This window comes from Bemisia tabaci, chromosome 3 (genome assembly GCF_918797505.1).
Source record: "Bemisia tabaci chromosome 3, PGI_BMITA_v3".
NCBI lineage: Eukaryota > Metazoa > Arthropoda > Insecta > Hemiptera > Aleyrodidae > Bemisia > Bemisia tabaci.
Window position 1 is genome coordinate 44,467,401 of NC_092795.1, and position 24,651 is coordinate 44,492,051.

The window sequence follows — 24,651 nt, forward strand, 5'->3', positions numbered from 1 at the left end:
TTTTCCATAGGGAAAAAAAAGAATGACAGGAAGTCTACAATGTCGCAAACTGAGATACCTGCATGGTCTGGTAGTTTCATTGTTGATATGCAACATATTTTCCTACCTACTTAACTAAATGGATGTGTAGCATCTTTAAAGCACAAAAATGAAGTAATAAAAAACTCTCAAAAGACCAATTGGCATTTTACATTAAAAAACCTTGGAGGAGTCTCCTGATTTGCATATTTAAACAAATCACTTTTTAAAGTATTTTTTCCTGTTTGAAATTGACTTAGTTTTTAACCTTATTTCTAACAGACAATGCTTCTTTAGCAGCTCAATCTTCCTCCTAACCTGTTCCTTCACTTAATCCAAACTATAATTTTTTAGTAATAGGCAGTCTGATGGCTGAATTCTGATCAAATCAAAAACCTCAAAATGCCGACCTCCGTGATTCAAAATTATCCTCTGTATGTTGTTTTCTACACAAGAAAATTCATTGCTTCAGTTCAAATTTTTATAAATTTTTCTTCACCATTTCAAGTTCAGCCTGAAGAATTTCAAGCCATAAAATATTCATTTTTTCTGATTGGAGCTGACTTTTGCCCGGAGTAGGTAAATGGAAGTTTTAAGGGAAATGCCCCCTCAGTTGACAGTTGTTAAGTTTTTTTTTTTTTCAGTGCAATAGTACAAATTTAGCTAGAGGCTATATGTGACTGACAAACAATGATAGAATGGATTTTTTTCATAAAAAAGATAAATGCATGACACCAAGGTAACAGATGTATTCAGCAGTTTTAGCCATAGGTAATAGGACCGGCTCTCAGACAATCAGCCATTGCTTGCTGATCATTCAGATAATATTAAAACAAAAAGAAGGCAAATAAGAATTCCTCATTTATAATCTTTTAATCTTTTCACGTATTGTACAAATCAGATGTTTAGAGGATAAACCAAGAATACATGTTACAATTAACTTACTCACTTTAAAATTAAAAAAGAATAACACCAACAACAAAATCGTGGGAGAAAAATTTAACTTCTGTTCAAGATGGTTGCTTTTAAAAGATTTCAAAAAAAGAAGTCTATCTTCAAAGACTTTTGTTCTGCTTAAAATCCATGACTGGTAAGATAGATAAAAAATATGAGATACATAACTACACTTAAATGGAAATACAGAGGTTTACGCTAAGTTAATGTCATAACCAATAATGTTCCGCTTGCCAATGATTTCTCCAAAATAGAACCACATGAGAATCTCTGCACCTACAAGAGTGTTGATCCATGCTTCCTGTAAACACATAAAACCCATGAATAAGTTTTGGTACCTAATAATAAATTTCAATAAATCAAGCTAAAATTGCTTAACCAAATGTTATTCAGATAAGCTCTTAAAAAAAGAAAAGAAAGTGAGCGTAGTTGCATATTGTCTGCTCATTATGCGCCTCAACCTGAACAACATAGGGGCACATCATTTTAGCCCTGCTGCAAAGGCCAACAACAGGGAAAATTTATTTTAATTTGATGTGATTTTGGCACCGATTGAGATAATTCTTCAATTTCTCGAGAGTCAGAGTAGATACGAGGAGTATTCTAAAACGACCTAAACTGATGCTACAACTCAAAAACTGCACCAGCAGTTGAGCTGATTTAGTATTATTTAAAACACAACATAAGTAGCTGTAAAGATCAAAATCAACATACTTAAAAAATTAAAAAAATATGCGGTTGGAAAATGGAGGAAATGCCAACTTTCTCCATCACTAAATTGTTTGTCTTTAAAAGCCGCATTTGACACTTCCCAGGTAATTTTTCCCCCAAAAAGTCAACCTGACCACTTGTAAAACAATTTGATAATAACAGAATGTTCAACTGATGCAACGTGATTTATTACTATGCATATTTTCATTTTTTTCTGCATGCCTAGAATTTGTACTGTTTTCAATATTTTTTCTGCATATTTACCGTTGTTACGTTGTCAGACTAGAGTAACAACTAGATATTTACCTTTGTTATATAATTTACTGCCTAATGGATTTCACAGGTAAATTGCATCAGAAAGCCATCATGGACAAATTTTAAAAAAAAAAAAGTTGCAGGGGAGGAATATAAAAGAACAGGAAAACTGAGTGAATGATCCTTTGAGACTACTTTCCTTGAAACCATAAATTTTTGTTCAAATAAGCTAATTTTGGCAGTGTTTCCTGTCAACTGTTTGTTTCATTCAAGTAGAGTTTTGTATGAAATGAAAGCAAGACCAACTTGACAGGTAGCTTAGTTTATGAGTTGCAGCACTATTTGTGATATTCTTGAGACAGCATGTGTAAAATGGAGGCAGAAAAGACAAAATGATGGCTTTGAAACGAGGAACTTAACAACTTTTACTTCGCCATCAACTTCTAGACCTTACCTTGAAGCTCTTCTCCTACCTTACAGGGCATCAATGCTACCTATTATTGAAATAAAATAATAAATATAAAAGAATAAAATATAAGTATTAAGAGAAGAAAATCCTCTGATAACTTACTTTGACTGTCAAAGTCTTCCAGCGACCTGATCTGTATGCACTGATAACATTGCCCAGACGTGTCTTGATTTCACCGAATTCACGGGGGGATGGAGGAGTTAGTTCTACCTTGGCATACTTCATGAAAAGTGCAAATCTTGGCTTGGCTATCACTGGAATAGCTGGGAAAAGAAATGCACAAAAATATGAATCTAAAAATTTCTGGGATTGTAGGATTTCAAACATACTTGGGTAGTGTGCTTTCACACTCTCTGAGCCAACTACTTAAGCTACAATTTAAAAAAAAAAAAAAAAAAAAAAACGAAATGGCGTCATTTTCCTGAGAAAATACCTTAGTAGGGGTTAGGACAATCTTTCGGACTTTTCCTGAAATATACTATAGGATTGCAGAAACTCGCCACACAACCACAGTTGCATGAAAAATGGAAATGCTGGTACATATTAACATGAAAATTAGGTTCCAGCGCAAATTGCAGCAATTTTTTACTAAAGAGTCAAGAAAGAATAACAAAAGTTGACACTCTGAAAACCTTAGAGAAAAAAGGTTTTAATGAAGTGATTGACAATTCAAGAAATGGGATAGCTGGAAAATTCAGCATCTCCACTAGTTCTTGAATGAAGAAAAGATAAGAATGACAGAAACCCAAAGGGTCACATATCACCAAGCACTAAAGATTTTGGCGACTGCCGCAGCAGTGGAACAAGGGTAAAGATTGAACTTCAAAAGCAACACAGTGATGTGAAAATTCTAATTAGAAGACTTTCTTGGAAGTTACTACTTTACAGCATAGTGTATTGGGCACTGGGCTAAGAAAATCGGTATCAAACTGCAATATAAAACATTTGACATAGCAACTAAACCTTTCTATAGAGGATGAAAAGAAGAAGTGTTGCTCAATGATAGTCGCTCTTACATTCGAATATGAAAATGATCATGGCCTGAATTTTATGCAACATTTTCCCATAAAGTACAAAGAGTAGTAGTGTAAGTGGGTGAGCTGGTGCCACTTTTAAGCATTTTCCAGGTCCCGAATTTCAAGACTCCTGTGTGACGCTGGTTACATGATCGATTGTTTGCGATGCATGGGTACCTGGCCATCCAATGTAAACAAAGAAGATAGGAATCTCAAAGTATTCCACACCGCCATTTTGGATCGAACATGTAAAAAAAAAGTGACCCGACACGCACATTGGGTTTGGAACTCGTTGAGCAGAACATCGCGCTAGCTCTTCAATTTACATTACAACTCTATGTACTCTATGCTATTTACATATTGGCTTTTTACTGCGTACTGCTCAGAACCAAATAGACGGAATGATTATCTAGAGAAAATGGCGAGAAACTGGGGCTTAATCCTCAAAAAGTCGTTTCATAGGTATTCAGATAAGAACATACATCAGAAAATATCCCCTACGCAGAGGGCTGTAACCGTGTAAACCTTTAACAAAAAGTTTTAGATACAAATTTATGTGAGAGTTGGAGACTTCTGAAGTCATTGAAACAGGAGATGAGTACATGAGCAACTGACAGAGGCTTTGACCTTTGTGGTGGGACGGTTGAATCTGGAAAGTAAGTGCCTGATGGCTTCAAACTCATGGACAATCAAAATGATTCAATTTGTAGGTAGAAACTTACCCTTTGCAATTTTCCCGATAGCAGCAGCCATGATTTAAAATTAGAACAGAACAAGGGCACACGGTCACAGTGCGCGTTATCAAATTGATAAATTGTAAGTTAACCTCAAATTCTCAATGGTCAGCTGGTTTTTACCCAGAGACTAGGAATTTATGGAATGAACCATTCATAACCAATCACAATGTCTCGTTTAGAATTTGCCAATAAAATGAAAATTATAGAATTCCTATCATTTGGAATTAGGAATAAATGAAATTTAGGGAACAGGAAAGTAAATAAAAACCTAACCTCGGAATTTTCTCATGGAATGGAAGGAAAAATGTGTTTGTGTTTCCCTCTTTCTCATGTCAACAATTTTCAGTAGCCGGCAATTGTGATTTGTATTGAATACTTTCGTAATTATTGGTTCAAATACTCCTAGACACTTTGATTTTATTTTTTTGGCTTTCTATCAGGCACTGCTCAGTTACAAAGCTACTGCCTTATTGTAATCAGAGGGCTAAGCAACAAGGACAGAACGAAGGATGTAGGTAACAAAGCAGAAGTCATTCTTTCTTTTCACAGGTGGATTTTGGCAGGCTCTAGTCCCTCCAAAAAGCTACAGCCATGCTCATGTATAGAATTAAGTTGATCAAGTGAGCAGAGAAAGAAAATACGAAATATTTCAGGAATGTACTTCATCTTTAGTCGCATTGTTACACTAATTTTATTTCCAAAGTCCGCTGGAAAATTAGGTTCTGCATCCAGCACATAAACTCACCCTCCTCCTTTACCTCAACCTCACCAATCCATTAGGACACGTTAGAATTAATCAGACCAGATTTGAGAGGGAAAAAACTTCAAAACCAGCGCCAAGCTTCGTCACTACTCAGTTTTGAATCAAATTGAAGTCTCAAAAGCGCTTGTTTGAATATAATTCAACTCTAAGCCTGGAAGTAAGATTTTCTTGTGCACAGATTATTGCATGGTCTTGTTTTTAATTTCTCACCTTACTGCAATTAAATTTACTGCTCTTTATTGAAAGGTCAAAGGATTCTAAGAAAGCGTGAAAAATTGACGAGCAACAAAGGAAGCTAAACGATGCAGAAAGAGTACGATGTCAATTTCCTGTTTCAAAATTTTGAAAAGTTCCTGAATTCACAAATAGGTGAGTGGAAATGTATTTGACAGGCTACATTTGTGCATGACTTCATGATCCAGATCTCTAATCAGTGCTTCGTAGTACCCAAATGATTTGAACAACTCGATTGGAATTTCTACTTTGATTAATTTTGGGGGATGTTTAGGGAAGAAAAAGGGGGGGACAGTTTTCTGTAGGTTGCCAGTCAAAGACTTTCAAGCAATAAAGGATGGAATACTCTGCACTCCTGTTCTATTAAGAGGAATTTTTAATCACCAAAATCTGCCACAATTGACTGCGGTCAGGAAAAAGGTCTTTTTCCTCCAAGAAAAATAATGATTTTTTGCTGCTTTTGCCAAGACAAAGTTTACACACTTAATGCAAACTGTGAAAATAAGTTTTGTCATTTGCGACGCATAGAAAATTGTAATCCTATTCAATTTTAGAAAAATGTCTTTACTCTCTATATTCTCTTTCCAGATACCTGCATCAGTCAAATCAGAATTTTATCAACTATGTGAACTCATCATCAGCTGCCATTCATTAAACTGTTCATATACTTTAAGGTAACCTACAAGCATATCCATTCAAATCATTGAGTTCTAATACTTGCAGAGGTAAGCATTTCGGTCTCATCATTATCCTCATCTTTATTTTAATACCACCAGAAAACACTGGCAGACAGAGCATTTCTGATAATTGAGATTCAAGTGCCAAGAAGTGCTTCAACATTAAATTTAAGTGGCAAGAATTATTGGCACAATTGACAACTTTCAAGTCAATATTTCCTGTTTGTCTTTTCATGGACCTTCCTCAGCAAAATAATCCTAGAGTTTTTGTGTATTAAATATTTCAGTTGGACATATGTACCTGTCGGATTAATGAAAAAAGTATTGAAGTAAAATTTAAATCATAATGTGTGACTGCAAAGGTGTGTACCTACTAACATAATCAATAACGATTTTTCTTCCTGAAAGGGTGTTTATTTCTAAGGCAACACACGTAAATCCATTAACCTCATTAAATCCATCAATACCTACATCATTCCTTGCAAATGCCATGCAAGTCGCTACTTAAGGAGACTTGATTTTTTAAAGTCCAATTGACCTCATTAACCTGGTTAATGATATTGACTGTTCCGGTATTTTGGAGCAGTGTAGAGTACCTACTTTCTATTTCCATGATTCGTTGTAAATTTCAGCAGATTATCGATTATTTTCGCTGTGTCAAACATGTATGTTTTAGCAATTAATTAACATATTTATTCCAAACATGAAGTCACTTTTCTCTCTCCTATAAAAGGGTCTAGTGCATGATTATATTGTGATTTTGCGTAAAACGAATTTAAAGTGAAAAATAGTATGGAGCTTAGGGGCCTGAAAACGTTTGAACTTTTAATAGAAAATTAAAAATTATGTTGTACTTTGCATCCCTTTTTTATATGAAATATTTCAATACTTACCAGGGCACACACTATCACACTATAAGGAATTCAAGATATTTATTACCAATGTTGAATCAGTGGAAATGGAAAGGATAATCTTACTGTCTGCCATGCTAAGGGTTAACAAAGGTAAACTCCTTTCATTGTGAAAAACCATTAATGTTTCTTCACAACTTTTGCGTATCTTGCTGTTTTTCCCCCTTTTAATTCCTTCTGTTTCCTATTGCAGAGGGGAGCCAGCCGAAAATGAGGTCTATATTGAGGCAAATGTTTTTGAACAGTGTGAATCATGTCCGCTCCAATGCATTAGTTTCTGCAGCACTGAAAATAAAGAACGAGCAACTTGTTGTGGGAGATAAGACATACCCATTGACCAAGAATTATTACTGTGTTGGATTTGGCAAAGCTGTTCTTGGAATGGCATGTCAGGTGGAAGAGCTCCTACAGGAAAACCTCATTCAAGGGATTCTTAGTATGCCTATTGGAACAAGAAAACTGAACAAGTAAGTTTCTAGCTCTTACAAAGCACCCATTTTCTGAGGTAGAAATTCTCTGGAGGTCATTATAAAAAGTTTACATTCAATGTCGAAGTAGAAGGCACTAAAGTTTGAATGTATCTACTTCTTATTCAAAATTTCACCAGGTAATGGATTATCCAATTGAAAGCAAAACCGATGCATTATTATTCTTCTATTGTAGAAATTTGTGGGAAATTAAATTCTGCTTCCAGTTGCCCACTAGGATTAGGTGCAATTCAATAATGATTTGAACTGAATTTAACAGTAACGCACCAAGTCTCATTTTGGAAACAAGTAGGTAGCCAAGATTAGTTTTGAATTCAACCTGTGGTGAACTTTCTCTCCTTAAAAATTCAAAGTCGAGAAAGTACATTTTGAACATGAGAAGAGTCGTAAAGGTAAACTCTGTCCATGACATTGAGCCTTGTGGAGGCATTATACTTCAAGCCTTCTTTCCTTGGTTCAAACTTGATCCAGCTTAGTGTGTCTCCAGGAAACTCGGACCATTTTCAGATTGTATGATGGCTGTTGTTTTCTTTTAAATGTTCAGTACTGGGCCATGCCGTAGAGTGCTCCATGAGCCATTCTTAGACTGCACGTCGATCTCAAAAGTTGCTTGCTGTCTCAGGGTGCTAACAACAAATGTCTTTGGTCCCATCCCAAAATTAAATATCGACGGCGTAAGTCGGCAATCACATAACTCGTTTGCGGTGTCTGAAAATCTCCGCCTCTATGTTATTTTTTTAAAGGAGAACAAATTGACGTCATTTCTTGAAGTTTTTGCAGAATTTTCTTCGCATAGAGAAGAAAAATCACGGCAGTTTTAAAGAATTGCTGTTGAGTAATTCTCCGTTTAAAAAATAAAGTATGACAGGAAAACTGCAACGTCGCAAACCGAGTTATGTGATTGCCAACTTCCACAGTCAATATGTTAGCGGAATTCCGAATTTTTGACATCTTTTTTTTTGCCTCGAGTGATGCTTTGTAAGTAAGTGATGCTGTGGTGCACTGGCCTTGAACAGCCTCCATTAAATTACAAAACTTGCAAAAAACCAGGTTAAATTTCCTGAGTAGATATTCGATGAGGCCAAGTAAAGATACCGGAGTGAATTAAGAAAATAACAATGAAGTGGCATTTATTCACAGGCACTTTTTTTAAGCATCGATCCATAAGGAAAACAAGTTTCGACAGCATATGAAACACTGTTTAAATCCACGGGAATAATCACCCAAAATAGTTTCCTCGTACTGTCCTATCCCTCTTGTAATCTTATTTAACGCCAATGAAGACTGCTATCCACCCCTTGGAGAGTTAAGCACATAAGAAAAGAATGATCCTCATTAGGTGCATCAAAAATACATTTTAATTTAACTAACAATTCTGATTGTGTGATTTTTTCGTCTTCCAGGCATAAAGATGGCTTATATCTCAAGGACAATTCTAAATTTTCTGTTTTTGAAGGAGCTGTGAACAACCTTCCTGATCAGAGAGCCCTCGAAGCTGCCAAAAGCATTAGCAAGCTGGTTACAGATTTGAGAGAAGATGATGTCCTATTAGTCCTCATCTCAGGAGGTGGATCTGCCTTATTACCCCTTCCAATAAATCCAATCAGTCTTGATGAAAAAATAGAAACCATAAAATTGCTATCGTCTAAAGGGGCAACTATCACCGAGTTGAATGGAGTCAGACAAAACCTCTCCCAACTCAAAGGGGGGAAGTTAGCAACACTAGCATACCCAGCACAAGTAATAAGCCTAATTCTGTCTGATATTGTAAATGACCCAATTCATTTTATTGCCAGTGGGCCCACCGCAGCTCCCCAGTGTTCGCCTAAGGATGCAATCGATATTTTAAAAAAATACTCCGTGTATGATCATATACCAGAGAGCGTCTCAGCAACTTTATGTAAATCCGTGGAAGAACCTATCGATTTGAGTCACGTGCAAAATTTAATCGTAGGTAATAATGAGGTTGCTCTTGAAGGCATTGCTGGCTTTGGTGGGAGCTACTTTTCTCTTTCATATATACTGTCCAATTCTGTTCAAGGTCTTGTTGATAATGTAGCTGAGTTTTATACTGAATTAGTCAAGCTCATGTGCCGAAGTTACTTAGGCATAGTGGTAGAGGAAGAGTTAGAAGTTCTATTGAATGAGTTACTAAATAAGTATGATATAGTTTTTTACCACAACAAGAGTATTGCCGATAAATTGAAACTTTTTAATGTAATTCAACGAAGAGTAAATAGACAGAAGCAGAAAATACCCAGAACTTTATGTTTCGTAATGGGTGGTGAGCCGACAGTCCAGGTGAAAGGGAATGGAATAGGAGGACGCAATCAAGAACTAGCACTGAATTTAGGGCTTCGTTTGTCAGAGTTAGCTGCTACTAATGAGTGGATGAAACCATTCAAAGTTTGGTTTCTGAGTGGTGGCACTGATGGGATTGATGGTCCCACTGAAGCAGCCGGAGCTATGACTCACAGTTCTCAAATGAGAGAGGCAGCAGATCAAGGTTTAGATGCACAGAAGTACTTGATGAATAATGATTCGTTCACTTTCTTCTCCAAACTAAATAATGGTGCAGATCTCATCAAAACTGGTCACACAGGAACAAATGTCATGGACATCCATATTCTAGTAATTGAGGTTGATCCTTTTAAATTAGGAGCCACCTAAAAGGGCCTGAAAACTTGAACCAAGTTTCTTTGCAAATATGGAGAGAGCTATTCAATGAAAGTAGGGCGAGGAACAGAAAGAAAAAACGAAAAACAAGTTTCATTGAGGGAGAATGTGAAATAACTTGAGTCAATGGTGCTATCCTCAGTAGGGCTATAGTCCGCGCCACGAAAAGTGGCGGGTGAGGGGCGGAGCAAGTCGGCCGGTCCAGTCTTATTGGTGAAGGGTTGAAGCGCAGGTGTTGGCTGTAGTTGAGATGGGGTAACAACTGGGCCATTATCTGTGCTTCAACCCTTCAACGATGGACTGGACCGGCCGACTGGCTCCCCCCCTCACCCGCCACTTTTCAGGGCGCCGACTATAGGTAACTTTTTCATTAAGCTCTCCACCCATGCACAGAGAAACACCCTCTCCCCTACCTTCTAAATTTGAAATTCTTGTTGCATAATTGCTGATCAGATTAAATCAAAATAGTTCAAATAGACTTCAAAATACTTCAAAATAGAGCAAAAATTGCTCCTCCTCCTCCAAAGAGCTAAAACAACTCTGCTCCTGATTGGAGTTACTCCTCTGCGGAGCGTAATCTCCTTATTGATGACCAAAGAGCGAAACATATCTCCATTTGCAACTGCAGACTTCCCGTCATATTTTCTTTCTTTTTTTAAAACTGGTTAATTTAATTTCTTGAAAACTTCCTTGATTTTTCTTTGCTGAAGGCAGAATATTCTGTACAAAACTCAAGCTATTTAGTTGGCTTGTGTCTTTTCAAAACAATTAAATAAGAGCAGAATATTTGAAACACCACAATGGAGGTACGTTCTTCGCACTTTTGCCATTGACATGCTGTATGCTGGCGCATCTCTTTCGTGCACGGTGTCAGAAATACTCGAAATTTCTTATTTTCTGATTTCTTCTTAAATCAGATTTTCCGGGGAAAATTAAAAGTTTCTCTAGAGTTTTAAAAATTATAATTTACTTTTTTACCTTTTTGTTACTTATGTTGGTTTCTGACGATGCTGACTTCCTGTCTTATTTCATTTGTAATTAGGAAACTAATCAGCATAATTACTCGCAAACTATTGTGACAATTTTTTCTCTGTAAAACATTCTGTGATAATTGTTAACAAGAGGATTAGTTTGTTTTTCTTTAAATAATAAGATAGGAGCAGACATTTTTAGAGACTGCGATTAAGATACATTGTACTTTTGAGTTAATTAGTATATATTTTAATTTTGACAGGAATGTTGTTGTTAAACTTAGAAAGTGTTACCTTTTTTTTTTAAAACAAAAAATTTAAACTTTTTACGTGAAATAAATATAAGGAAACAAATAATTCTCGTGGAGTTATAAATTTTTTAATTGCATCCAGCAAGTCCTTTAGGGAGAATACAATCTCAAGGTATAAAGTACCACAGTAGTTAAGATTCCTTAGGAGATATCTCCTTTTCCAACTGAACAACATTAGATCAATATCAATGCCCCTCAGATTGTACCAATTTTTTTTCCCTTCAAAATCAAGTTCACAACCATTGAAGTCTGTAGACAGATTTATCATTCTTAAAACAGACCGATGGTGAAGCATGGATGAAAATTCAAAAACCCTTACTTATTTTGAAACGCCACAAAATTTCGAGCATTAGTACTTAATTTTATTGAGGCGAAGACTTTTTTTCTCTTATAAATTTTTTTCAGAAAATTAAATAGACATTTACAAGTATAACAGTTAATAATGTTTTTGTAGGTTCACAAATGCCTTGCTTCTCTATTATAGTACTCGTAAGGATATTGGAAGCGTCATTAATTGAGAAACGGCTGGATCAATTTTGAGGATATTTTTTTAATTGAAGTTCTTCAAAACAATGAACACAGTATTAAATAAATAAGCACTGAAAAAGTTGGATTTGACAAAATTTTAGAAAACCAGCTTTGCAAGCCAAGATGGAACATTCTTGAGCTGCTCAAAAAATGAAGACTGATTGCAATTTTCCATTTAACATGAATGAAGGATTTAGAGAGAACTTGTCCCAAAAAAAATTCAACTCATCGAATTAATGTCAATACTTATGGATGTGAAGAAGGAAAAAATTTGAGTGTCAAGAAGTAAATGGATTAAATGTTATGAATGTTCCAAAAATGTCATTTGTACATGTTGAATAATTAAGTACAAGTGTGGATGATCTGCTCAAAAATTGTTGACTTCGGACCTAAAAAAGATATACTCACTCAGGGGATTATCTTTCACATTCTTTGAAAGCATGACATTCAAACCAGTACTTATATCAATGCCTTTTGCGACTTCAAGCAAAACTAGCTGCTGCTGGTAAATTGATTGAAGGAGAAAAGAGGATCTGATTATAATTTAAGAGAAAAAAGGATTCAATATGCACTATTTTGGAACACATGGCTCACATTTTAAAAACAAACTGTACGGTTGATCATGGTCAACGTCTGCTTTTCAGAGGTGTCCAGGTGAGCTCTGAGAGTTTGGGGGGATATTTTGACAGTAGTGACCCATTGTACACAATTTTGATTTTATATTTTAGTTTTTGATCTGACTCAAAATCCACAGGATAGGGTGATGCCTCAGTTTTAGAAATTGGAGCATCTGTTAGGATCTAATTGCACGATTATTTACTTCAAAGCAAGGCACATTGTTGGTTGTAGAAATAAGGAATTGGATGGTGGGGCTAATTCTCGCGATACCTAGGATTCATGTCAGGGATGCTTCTCATAAGCAGTAAATCAATGCCGGGCGGTTGAATTAGTGTTGGTATTGTTTTGAAGGTCAGAAAACATGAAATAGCTGACCGGATTTCTTTGAAAGGGACCTGAGAAAAATTTTCCCAACTTCTTACGTAAGCATGGAAAACTATCTGGAAATTTTAGAGCAAGTTTGACCCTGAAACCTCAAGAATAGAAGGAGATGTGAGTCCGGATCCTGAAGTTCTAAGACAACAATTTTTAAGGTTGTAAAATGTAGAAAAATGTGATTTAAGTTTTGACCCAAAGTTGAGGAGAATTTTCTCTGAGTAGAAAGGGTCCCCGGTCACATATTTGCCCACAATAACCCTATCTATTTTAAACCGCAGGGTCACTTGAGAGAATCAATCACGAGAAAATCAGAAGCAAAAAGAAGGGCAACACTCAAAGCTCATTAATAATTGTCGATAGCAAATATAAGAATCAAGACTGAGAATTTAGGGAGGACAAAACTGCTAGGAAAAAATACAGCCTCCGAAAAGTGCTAAAGAGGGGGCTGGGAAGAAACTAAATTTTGACAGATATTCATCATAAAAATACAACTAAGTAAATGAGATGAAACAAGAAAAATGAATACCTAATAGGAGGTAAAAATTGTGACATTTTTGTAGCCTGTAAAAATGATGAAGTATCAAAAGTTTATGAATTAATTAACAAATATTTAAGTCAATTAGTTAACGAATTAGGTAGGTAGGTACATACACTTTGACGTAATGTGAGAGATGATTATTCCCATTTGCGGAATTCTGTTCCATCAGGTGGTTTAACATCCACCTTATCTTTAGCAACTTCATTCCAATTTGTGCTCAAGACAGTCCCGCCTGATTCCATGTACGATTTGTTCATAGCCTTCTTGACTTCATCACTACCATCTGCATAGATCTTCTGGAACAAAGCGTTCAGGGCAGCTTCTCCTTCTGCATCGTCATCCTTCAGCAAGTTACCGACAACCGCATCCCAATTCCGAGGCTGAGGTACAACCATGCGCGGTTCACCTTCAAGACCACTCCATCTGTCACCGGATGCTTTTGCAAGCCGCACCTCTATTTTGGATGGGAGGACTTTGAAATTGGAGCGGTCTGGCACTATGGCGTGAAGTAAGTCTAATTGTAGGTTGTAATCCGAGCCATCTGAGAGTTTAGCATCCAATACGAATCTGTGGTCTGTGAAATTAACTTTGACATCATCAGGCTTACAATTTTTAGCGAGAACTGTTATTGTGACATGAGAATCTGATTGGTACCAGTCATATTTGATTTTTGGCCTCGGTGTTTCGCCAGATGATGGGGTGTTTTCAGAAGTTGGAGTGAGGTTATGTCCTGGATCCCCGCTCTTTTCCATGCTGAAAATGATTCTTGAAATGTTCAACTTAGCACTTTAGATTCAGAAAATATAAACAGAGAAGTTCGACAACGACAAATTTGAAAAAAAATCAAGGGTTCACTCGTTATCACAATGCATTCTGTTGAAATGTCTTCAGACACAAAAAGATTTTGCCACTGTTTCCAATTAGTAAACAAAAATCATACGAACATTTTCCTGTTCCTATGTTGACAAGCAAGTAGCGTTATCTATGGGTGAAACGCTCAACTAAACTTGAAAATTGATTTCTTGCTGTGTGCTGCAATCTAGATGCATCTGATAGAACAAGTCTTGTTGACAATCCTATGCTATTCTGTTTTTGTATTGCATTTTGCTCCCTGCTCGATGGAAGGAACCACTCACGTTGGTCAAGGCCGATTGTGATTATCAGGAACTCGTTTGTTTTATTTCGCGTGTTTACTGTTATCGTGCTGAATTCACCATCGTTTTCGGAAGAATAGCTAAGTTTTTCGTGGCGAATATTCCACGAAATAATCTCGAGTCGCGCAGCAATGTTAGTTCTTACAGTAACACTTTGAGCTGGACGTGAAAGGTTCAATTTCGAACATGAGTGTTGTTATCAACGTGTTTACTTACATACTGTGTGTTTCAACTTTCATCCAGTTTTGTGACCAGCAGTTACTCATAAATGTTCAAAATCAGGTATTTTATTATTTATATTTATTACGTGTTGATTAGAAGAACGTCTGCAGGAGTGTTTTTTTATTTCAACAGACAGAAATGCCTGCCACCTGCAACACATCATGCTTTATTGACGCTGTTTACATTATACTCTGAGTCCGCAGTCTCTCTCCATCTCCTCATTTGCATCATTTATTATCATATTCTCATATCATAAACACCTCATTTTACGTGATTAGACGTGGGAAGTTCCCTTGATATCCCTCCTTTGGGATGATCATCATCAACCGCTGCTGTAGTTCCCCATGGCTTCCCTAAAATCTCGACTCAGTGTTCAGAGGGCAAACTTAAATTTATTTAGACAAGCAGGAGTGATAGATAAGTACTGAGGCTAGACGCAAGTGCGCTGCCAAAATCAAAACTTCCAAAGGTTTCCTATTGGTATTGCTCACCGTAAAATGGTCCTTGTCCTTCTCCTCTGTTTGAATTACTATCTGATTGACTACTTTGTGAGGGATAGATGAGCGTTCAGCAAGTAGCAAAAGGAGTTTCTAAAGGTGTTGAGAGGCCCTGCCCGGAATCATGGCAATCAATTGCGACAACATTTTCATTAGAAACTTTTGTAGAGGACAGTCATAAGAGAATATTGTAAAAATGAGGTAAAATTTTGCGTACTCACTTGTGCCATTTAACAATTTAATAGGACGCGTTTCGGAGTCCAGATGGCCCCATCATCAGCCGGCAGCAGCCCTGAAACTTGTCCCATTAAATTGTTAAATTGCGCAAGTAAGTATGGAAAATTTTGTCTCTTTTTTACAAAATTGTACTTCCAGAACCATTCCATTGAGAGCGTAACATTTAAAATTCAGCTCACCATTATTTTTGTAGGCATGACCCAGCACATCACGTCTGAGGAGAGCTAAATATCTGGAGGCATTCTAAGGTTAATTTCGAAAAGTTTCTGAAATGAATTCAATCGTTGAGTCATTATACGGAACCTCAAAATCTCCTGGGATCATGAGTAATAATTTGCTGGTGATCTGACATTTTACAATGTTCCATTAGCAAATCAAACCTCATTTTCCTTTGAAATCTTTCTCTACATTATAAGAGCCATTATTCAATTATTATTTTCCCTCATAGGTAAGGTGGGCATATCATTAAATCATTCTTTGTGGCAGATTTAAAAGCCAAATATTTTGGAGATTCACAATTGTTTTTCATTTTGTCTCTCAATATTTATGACATAATTCCTAAATTAGGTAATGCCATGTTTCGCTCTTAGAGAAAGGAACAAAATATTCAGCATTTAGCAGTAGCATATCCTCGCTTGCTGTGAACTGATATGTGACTGTCATAAGCGTATGCGGCTGTTTTTATTATTATATATGAAAAAATCTTCCAAAAAGGAATCAATCTCCAAGGGCCAAGATTTCTGGCCACAAGCTGAGAATGGATGCAAAATCAAAGAACAAAATCAACAATCGAAGTTATTTCTTAAAGCACACTTACCTCCTACTCAACAAATTTATGTTGAACCTACCCTCTCTTGCATATATATTTATGTTTGCACAAGAGGTGTGAAAGCTGGAACCTACCTAAAATTTCCTCATTTGATCACATGGAGTCTGTTGTCTAATCATGTGTGGATATATTAATTCACTCACTTATTTTCAACTCAACTTGATGACCAAGCTCTCGAGTCGGGTGAGCAGATTTCCTGCACTTACCAGTGTAAGCAAAGCGTTTTTGCGAATTCGAAAATGGAGCGGAGAATTGACCTTTAATCATATGAATTTCCTACGTTAAGTATAAATTGAAGAAATTGAAGCAAATAAATTGATAAATAAAAAATTTTAATATTGATAAAAAAAATAGTCCTCACTGCAGACTTTAAATGATGCAGAAGTCAAAACTCCCCCTCCACTACATGTCTGGTTGCCGAATTGATGCTAACTCAATTCCATCCTACTGCTTACCGTTTCTCATCACTTTCATGTTTTTAAATTCTATAAAAAAAAAAAAAAAAGATAAGCAGTGGACCCAAAGAAATCAGTTCATGGCTTCAAGGCCAAAGCTTGGATTACCCTGAAGAGGTAGAGTTGACAGGACTCAAATTGGAAAATTAAGGTCTTTCTAGAAGGCCTGAATAGTGAATTAGTAATTCTCTTTGTAAATCAGAAAGTGTGCCAAGCCTGACCTAGTAGGTTCTGTTTAAAAAAAAAAATATCATTAAAAGTAGTTTGGCTACAATTTAAAAAGGTAATTAAGTGATACTTCTAGATAACATCTCCTTGTTGAAGTGGTTTGGAAGAAATCTATTCTGATTTGCAAGAATATTGAACTCTCTTAATTGTAAAATACTTCTTTTCTTGCCCTCTACGAGAATATAAGAATTTTACCGAGTTCATTTGGAAAGTAAATTTTTTTGAAGTTTATTTAAAAAAGGAAAAAAAAACATCGCGTTAAAGCAAGTTGTTTCAAAATAAGCAGATCTTTTCAACTGAGATAATGCTCGATATAGCTCTTAGAGTTAGTAATTTCTTTTTGGGTAGGTATAAGCGGTCTTATAATTTCTTATGAATGCCTCCAGGCCTAGTAGCCAAAATATGATTTATAATACATTTCAAGATATGTAAAAAATACCTATTCAAATACCTATCAAATAGGGTATTAAATAGCTTAAAATAGGTATAAAATACCATATTAAAAAATCCTATAAAGTGTCCTTTTTTTATAGTATCCAATACCATATAAAATAGGTATAAAATAGGGTTGTATTAAATACCATATTAAATAGGTATAAAATGGGGTAGATAACCCAAATGATGGGGTACCATTCTAAATGTGTAAAAAGTAGGTTTCTAGGTGGACCGCATTAAACAGAAAGGAACCAAGCCACATCAGCTATTGCCAAATTTAATTGGGCAATTTAATTTTTTACATGAAAACGGTTCTGCGGATTTCCGTGGAAATTACAGTGAAAATTCTCCATAGTTTGAAGCAAATGCCTTAAAAATTTTAAAGGAATCCGCACGAACGTTCTCTCGTAAAAAATTGCATTGCCCGATTAAATTTGGCAATAGCTGATGTGGCTTGGTTCCTTTCTGTTAAACTCGGTCCAGGTGGCCTGTACAAAAGATAGCATACGTAATACTTATAAAAATTGTTTATTTTTTACTCATGAATACAAAGAACAAATGAATACAATACCAAAGGCTTAGAATACATCCTAGTAAAGAGATGAAGAAAACCAAAAAATAAACAGGAATATAAAAATAATAATACAGATCAACATCCTGACATAAGAGATTCCAGAATCAAGACATAAGAGAGAAGGAAAATGATGATTACTCAAGAGAATAAATTTGATCGACAAGTCTTTATTTGTTCTTTGGATTAATGTAGAAAAAACTGCTTTTAAGTAGTTTACTAAGTCAAGACAACGAAAAAAAAAAAAAAGTATAAATGTCCCATTTAATAAAAGGAATTAATGCTTAAAGTAATCTGAATGGAATTTCTTATCATTTAGCCATAGTTTGGTAGCCGGCAATCAGCTGTGACTAAAATGTGAAGAACCCATACTGATGCCTTTCGGCTCAATTTCGTCAAATGGCATTCTTATCACCAAGTACTGTTGAAAATTCAAGGTTCAGTAGCGTATAGCAACCAACCATGGCCTAAATTTCCAGAGAAGCAAAGGTCCTCATGGAGGCACGGGATATTTGGGCCATGCAAACATGCTCAATTAAAGTTTAGAAAATGAACAAAAAACACTCACCAACTTGCTCGAATCTGTAATCCATTGGGTCAGGAAAATCCACTTTGCAACAATGAATCCGAACAATTAGAACTGGTATAAGTACCGAGGAACACTTGAAACACTATGAGTGCATTATAGAAAAATCTAAAGCACTCTTTAAAGTAAGAGAAAAATTATTAGCACCATGATTTAATAGCTGATCAAAACAGCAGCCTGATTGTTGATATTTTGTGTTTGTCGGGTAGACGTACATGACAAAGGTAAGAAGGCGGAGCAAGATTGGTCGGCTATGTCTTATCGCTGCTTTATCAGGACATACAGTTGAAAACTGAAGAGGTGCCTGTAGCTTGTCGTGAGTTCCACCCGACATAGGCACAACAAAGCAGTGATAAAATATAGCTGACCAATCACGCTCCGCCTTTTAACCTATGTCATCTATGTCTACCCAACAGACACACAATTTCAACGATCAGGTTGCAGAACAGCACTCTCAGAAAAGCACTAACACAACGCCATTTTTCAGTTTATTTATAGAGAAGAAAAATGCATTTTTCAAAAGATGCGACATCATCCCTTGACACCGACAAAAATGAAGCTTAAATAATTTAATGATTTACTCCGATCATTGATGATATTAAGGTAGCCATCGATTCTCTACCCGACGTTCCTTCCACACATGACAGAGAATGTCAAAGGCACAGAGCGAATGGCACTAAGCAGCAATTTACATCTGATATGGCAATAGTTCCTGGAAGTGTCGATCTGCAAAAATACAAAGCAAGAGACAGATCATCCAATTGACCCACCTACAATTAATGACCATCAATAGAGACAGACATTAAGATACATTACAATAAATCATCCACCCTTTGATAACAGAATGAATTCAAAGTGAGAGTCAGACCCTTCCTTCTGGAGGGAGGGCCAAGAAAAACTTAAAAATTGACCACTTCACTACTTACCGGTCTGAGCCACTGGATGAAACACAGTCCACCAGTCGATACAATTTAAAACTCAGGGACCCACCATCCAATTTTGACGGATACCTAACCTGATTCAATCACTGATTGCCAGGATACGTTGAGTAACTGATACGTAGAGCAGTTCGTTCTTGTTGAAGCTCTAGTGGTTCTAGATATTTTAAAATCAGACAACTTTCAGATGTCCTACAAGAGATGAAGTAGATGCAACCAAACTTTAAGTGTACTTCATTCTTTTGAAGACGCAAGGAAAATGCAGGTGGTATGAGGATGTTCATGGATGTTCCTACAGACTTACTGGAGCACTCGCCTGCAATAGTTGGGAAGTTTCTATTTGTGATAAGGGTCTGCTCCAAATAAGATTAGCACCTTTAGAGTGCATCAGCCGATCCACCATCTCGATTCTGCTCTTCACTTTCAATGCTAAATTGATGAAAGATTATCTTCTGTCCCACCAAAGGAGTGCGTACACTTATTTGATGTAGACTCTCCACTCAACTTTGTAACAGCAGTAAGAAATGGCACATGGTAGTAAATGCATACATAACTTCATATAATTTCAATACCTGATTATGAAAAAGTTTTGTACGATTGGAAGGACCTAACCTGGAATCGGGATCCACATGAACGATTAAGCCCCACTGCAAATGATGGGTCAGTTGCGCTGGTCTCAGAAATTTATTTTGATGCTTGATTCTTGTCGAACAAGATTCAAAAGAGACAGTTAGGGCCATCGTCTAAGAGAATATTTTACTCGCATGAGGCGCTCAGATATATACTCGCAAACAACAAGCAGAATTACATCCTCTGGTACCTGCAGGAAACGTGAGGTTGGCATGGAAAAAGGTACGAGAAAAAAGTAAAATTAGCTACTTACTCTGGCAAACAGATGAATAATTCAAGCAATGAACAAATTCCTGCAACGGAGCTGATAGTAATGAAGTATTGAAACAAATATAAATAAAACAACTTGAAAACTTTTAACCATCAAGAAGGCGGCGATGGGCTTTAGACTAGACGGGTTCGGTGTATGCGCAAGGCGGAGCTGAGACCGTTACAAATGTAGCGGCCATCTTGATGACGTAGATAAGTACAACCGCTACGAGGACGTATTATCATCACACGAACACGAAACGAGGATGCAGAGATGAAAATTTCCATTTCCATGAAACTTAAAAATAAAATTGGTTTGATACTTATTAATAGGTATAAAATGTGCTTTTGAGATACACCTGTAAAAAATCATGTAAAATACCTATAAAATAGATGGATCTAAATATGTATATTTTATACCCCATAAAATATCTATTAAATACCTATAGAATAGGGTATCTGGACGATACCTATTCGATGGCACTATTTTGGCTACTAGGTGGTAAAAGAAGAGTTGGTTTGAAATAGTTTTCTTGTCTTAAAAGAACTGAAGAGTTGAAGAAATTGAATGTTGCATTATAATGCGAGCCAAATCATGATGATTTGTCGTTTCGTTCTTTCTTGTTCAGCTAAACTTGCCTTTCGGTGAAATTAAGTAACAAGGAATACTTAAATTTTTCCTTGGAAAATGTTATTAGGTTTCAATTTTTTCTGGATATTTTACCGAACCGAAGATGAGAGTTAAGGGAGCCAGTAGTATCTTACTCAAAAGTCATTTTCCTTTCCTAATTGACTTCTTGGGATTTCTATGCGTTGGTTTGCATTGACCGACCAGAAGAGAAAAATCCCAAATGTTTGTTGCGCTGGTTGCATACCTGCCTCTTAAATGTAGAAAATTCCAAGAAAATACTCTTAGGCACATCCTGAGTCGACGATTTGTAGGGTTCTCATTAATCAAATGAGAACTTCTTAATCCTGATGTACCTATACTCGATGAGGCCCTTTACATGTGGTTAGAAGGATTGTTCGACAAGGTGAAATCTTTAACTTTTTTTTCTATCAACCCTTGTGACCAATTAGGTAAAAACCAAGGAACTTGTGAAAAAAATAACTTGGCGGGAATTTCCGTTCATAATATAAGTTTAAGTAAAAGCCCTCCTTAACATTTTCCTCCTGAAAAATTACGATTGTTGAAAATTGAATGTAATAAAAAAAAAATCTGCGGATTGTTCAATGATTGGGATCTCTAAATAAAATTTCTGAACCGGCATGTTCTTTTTTTCACTGAGCATTCTAAGAATGATAGAATGTCAGAGACTTTGTTGAAATATCCAAATATCGAACACATGAGACCAAAAAAACGGCATTAAAGCCTCTCAAGTATTGTTTCTCTTGATACGTCAAGAATGAAGAAGACATTGATTGTTAAAAACTCAGTTATACTGCAGTATTGTAAGTATCAGGAAACATCTTGAAAACCTGCAAAAATAATGTTCCGATTCACCAGAAAAGAGAGAAAAATTATTAAACAGTAATGATTTATTATTTTTGAAAATATCTAATCACAAAAAAGAGGGATGTGCGAAAAACTGTAGTGCTCCGTTTGTTACGAGGAAAATTAAAGTCATGTAACAAGTAGGTAGAGATTAATGATTCTAATTTTTTTTCCCCCCACAGAATATATTAAGAAATTATACACTGGAAAAAAAAAAAAAAAAAACATATTGGATCTAGAGTCCAGACTCTTGAAAACATTGACAAGAAAAAATACTCTTGATTCAATCAGATTTTTGCTTAAATCTTTGCTTTTGATTTTGCTTAAAAAGTAAATCCGCTCAAATTAAGAGGTTTGGTTCTTGTCGATGTTTTTAAGGGTCTGGACTCTAGATCCAATGTTTTTTTTTTTTTTTCCAGTGTAGGGCTATTTAGCAAGAAAAGCCTCGCCACTTTGTCATGCATTCAGTTCGTCATAGCGTCCCGTAAACCGGAGCAAGGCTCCGTGGCGTGGCGAAATACCAATAGTTAGCATATCAATATCAACGTACCCATTACAATTTTCCATCTCGGGCTGGGGAGGAGTTGAGGGGGAGGGGGGATTTCTCCCGCGGGAAGCGGAGTGAAGTTGGACTGCTCATGTTTATGTATGGCAAGGGGAGGAGGACATGAATGGGAAACCGTTCGTTCGGACGGAGGAAGCGAGCAAGGGACTGGTGCGACGATGCGATGCTCGTGTGCTCGCTCGACTATGAAAACTCCCGCGATCGCGCGCGAACGGCGTCAACTTCGTAATGACCCGTGATGTCGGGGTATCGACGGAATGACCATTTGAACCCGAGTCGCAGTGGAACCGAGCCGGGAGCCTACCCTCAGCTTTGGAAAAATTAATCTTCTCATCTTTTCTAGAGTCACTTTATACTGAGTGTCAAGACAACACCCCTCATGGAGTCACAAACGGGAATAAAGATTACACAAATTGAACGTTTTTCGTAATCTTTGATCGGCCCATTCTCAAATTCCTCTCTCCGTACCTTCTCTCATTCCGTTTGTTCCTTGCCGAACCCGTAATGCCCTGGTCCATTCCAGATTGTAATCTTTGCAATCGGTGAAGATGTAATCTTTATTCCCGTTTGTGACACTGTGAAGGCCTAAAATACGGGAACCAATCAGAAATGGATTAACATTGTCTTGACTCTCAGTAGGTATAAAGGGACTCCAATCTTTTCCTGATCGGAATAGCATGCACACGTGACGTTTGTGGGTCTAGGAAGGGGACAACCGATATGTTGTTTCCCGCACGAAGAAACGTAACTCCATTCCAAGGTTGCAAAATTGGCTGGAACAATTCTTTTTTTTTACAAAAATTTACCTGTGCGATTTTCGTCCAAAATTTTACCGAGTCTTGCGTGAGACCAGAGGGAACAGCTCGATAATTTTCAGAAAGAAAAGTTAAAAATGGAGGCCCTAATATATCTCTTTTTTTCGGCTGAGTTCCTCATGTAGCCCTTTAAGCATCACTAAAAATAAGACAAACGGAAACAAACACAACATGGTGATGGAGCGGAGGAGGAAAGGAGTGCGTTGACGACGGCGCAGAGATACAACTATTCGTACTTGATGGATGTCCGTGTTGTATCTGCAAAATTGAAGGCGCGATGGCGCGAGACGTGAAATCGCAATGCTCCGCGCTGTGCTGCTAATGGGGTATCGTTCGGATTCGGGAGAAAAGTTAAAATGTAGGCCCTAATATATCTCTTTTTTCGGCTGGGTTCCTCATGTAGCCCTTCATGCATCACTACAAAGAAGACGTACGGAAACAAACACAACACGGAGATGTAGCGGATGAGGAAAGGACTGCGTCGATGACGGCGCAGAGATACAACTATTCGTGCTCGATGGATGTCCGTGTTGCGTCCACAAAAGTGAAGGCGCGATGGCGTGAGACGTGAAATCGCAATGCTCCGCTGTACGCTGCCAAAGGAGTATCGCTTACATTTAGATTTGGGAGAAAGTTTAAAAAAGAGGCCAAATACGCCTTTCCAATCTTTGGCTGTGTTAATACTCAATTGTTTTCTTGTTTCAATTTGACGTCTGATTCTTTTTCTAGTATATATTTGTAGACCTATATCTAAATCTCGTAAATACCGGTCCCATAAACCCCTTAGGAACACGTTTCTCGTAAGCCCCGGGTCAATTTGACCAGGCCTAGGAATCGAAGGGTTAATCACAATTCAAGCGGTAATGAGGCTCTATGAGGAAATGAACTGTTCAAGAAACGACTGTGAATACAGCTCCTAATGCCCTTGTGATTTGCCTGAATGGACGCTAAAATAACGGGTGTGCTTTTGTTTCAGGGCGGAGATGTGTTGCAAGAAACCATCTCTGCCAACGTGAGCGAGGATGTGGTCACGCTGGAGTTCCAAAGGTCCGACGGAACCCTCATCACACAACTCGTCGATTTCCGCCATGTAAGTTCATTTTATTTTATTTATTCACTACCGTATGTTACCAACACGTAAATTATCCTCAATAGTTTATCCTTTCAATTATCACAGTTGAGTAAAGATAATCGTTTAGAAGGGTTTTATTGGTCATATTTACAGCGTTAATTCAAGCTTAAGAAATAGCATTGCAACTCGCAAATGGTTAGTGGTGTTTAATTTTGTTCTGCAGCCATCCACACTCACAGTGAGTTCGATCTCTGAAAATGAGTTTAAGCACAGTTCACGTTCGCTATTTCAAAGCTTACATGAATTCGAAGAGCTCGATAATATTAGGAAAGAAAAGCCGGGCTCCATAAGAATCTCCATATTTCGTTAAAAACCAGGAATTTTTCCCACTGCGTTGCGTCAGTTCGACATTTTTTTTAC

General features: G+C 36.9%; 4 protein-coding genes and 1 long non-coding RNA gene across 8 annotated transcripts in view; 2 read left to right on the forward strand and 3 right to left on the reverse strand.

The window, feature by feature from the left end:
- Nucleotides 1-872: 872 nt before the first annotated feature.
- Nucleotides 873-4,307, reverse strand: LOC109030707 (ATP synthase subunit g, mitochondrial). Its single transcript, XM_019041803.2, has 3 exons — nt 4,146-4,307; nt 2,510-2,670; nt 873-1,273 (listed from the first exon to the last, which is right to left on the reverse strand). Exons 1-3 carry the CDS (start codon nt 4,174-4,176, stop codon nt 1,166-1,168), a joined length of 300 nt encoding a protein of 99 aa, XP_018897348.1. The 5' UTR covers nt 4,177-4,307; the 3' UTR covers nt 873-1,165.
- A 127-nt stretch (nt 4,308-4,434) lies between these two features.
- LOC109030537 (glycerate kinase) lies at nt 4,435-12,246 on the forward strand. Of its 4 annotated transcripts, none has more exons than XM_019041538.2 (5): nt 4,435-4,675; nt 5,170-5,292; nt 5,746-5,882; nt 6,939-7,212; nt 8,637-12,246. In XM_019041538.2, the coding sequence occupies exons 4-5, from the start codon at nt 6,956-6,958 to the stop codon at nt 9,901-9,903; spliced, it is 1,524 nt and encodes a 507-aa protein (XP_018897083.2). In that variant the 5' UTR covers nt 4,435-4,675; nt 5,170-5,292; nt 5,746-5,882; nt 6,939-6,955; the 3' UTR covers nt 9,904-12,246. The 4 variants fall into 4 exon arrangements, with proteins under 4 accessions (XP_018897083.2, XP_018897082.2, XP_018897084.2 ...); XM_019041537.2 differs by having other exon boundaries at nt 4,435-4,671; XM_019041539.2 differs by having other exon boundaries at nt 4,435-4,671; nt 5,746-5,831.
- On the reverse strand, nt 11,722-14,193 carry Sgt1 (suppressor of G2 allele of skp1). Its single transcript, XM_019041541.2, has one exon. The coding sequence runs from the start codon at nt 14,003-14,005 to the stop codon at nt 13,391-13,393; it is 615 nt and encodes a 204-aa protein (XP_018897086.1). The 5' UTR covers nt 14,006-14,193; the 3' UTR covers nt 11,722-13,390.
- Nucleotides 14,194-14,344: 151 nt separating this feature from the next.
- Nucleotides 14,345-24,651, forward strand: part of oaf (BRICHOS-like domain-containing protein out at first) — a 146,010-nt gene continuing 135,703 nt past the window's right edge. The window contains exons 1-2 of the mRNA XM_019041540.2: nt 14,345-14,689; nt 24,136-24,249. Coding sequence (XP_018897085.2) covers nt 14,594-14,689; nt 24,136-24,249 — 210 coding nt within the window. The 5' untranslated portion in view covers nt 14,345-14,593. The remainder of the gene's footprint in view (nt 14,690-24,135; nt 24,250-24,651) is intronic.
- Nucleotides 19,138-20,777, reverse strand: LOC109034629 (uncharacterized). The gene is made up of 2 exons (XR_002009161.2): nt 20,289-20,777; nt 19,138-19,193 (listed from the first exon to the last, which is right to left on the reverse strand). It is a non-coding gene; the product is annotated as an uncharacterized lncRNA (long non-coding RNA).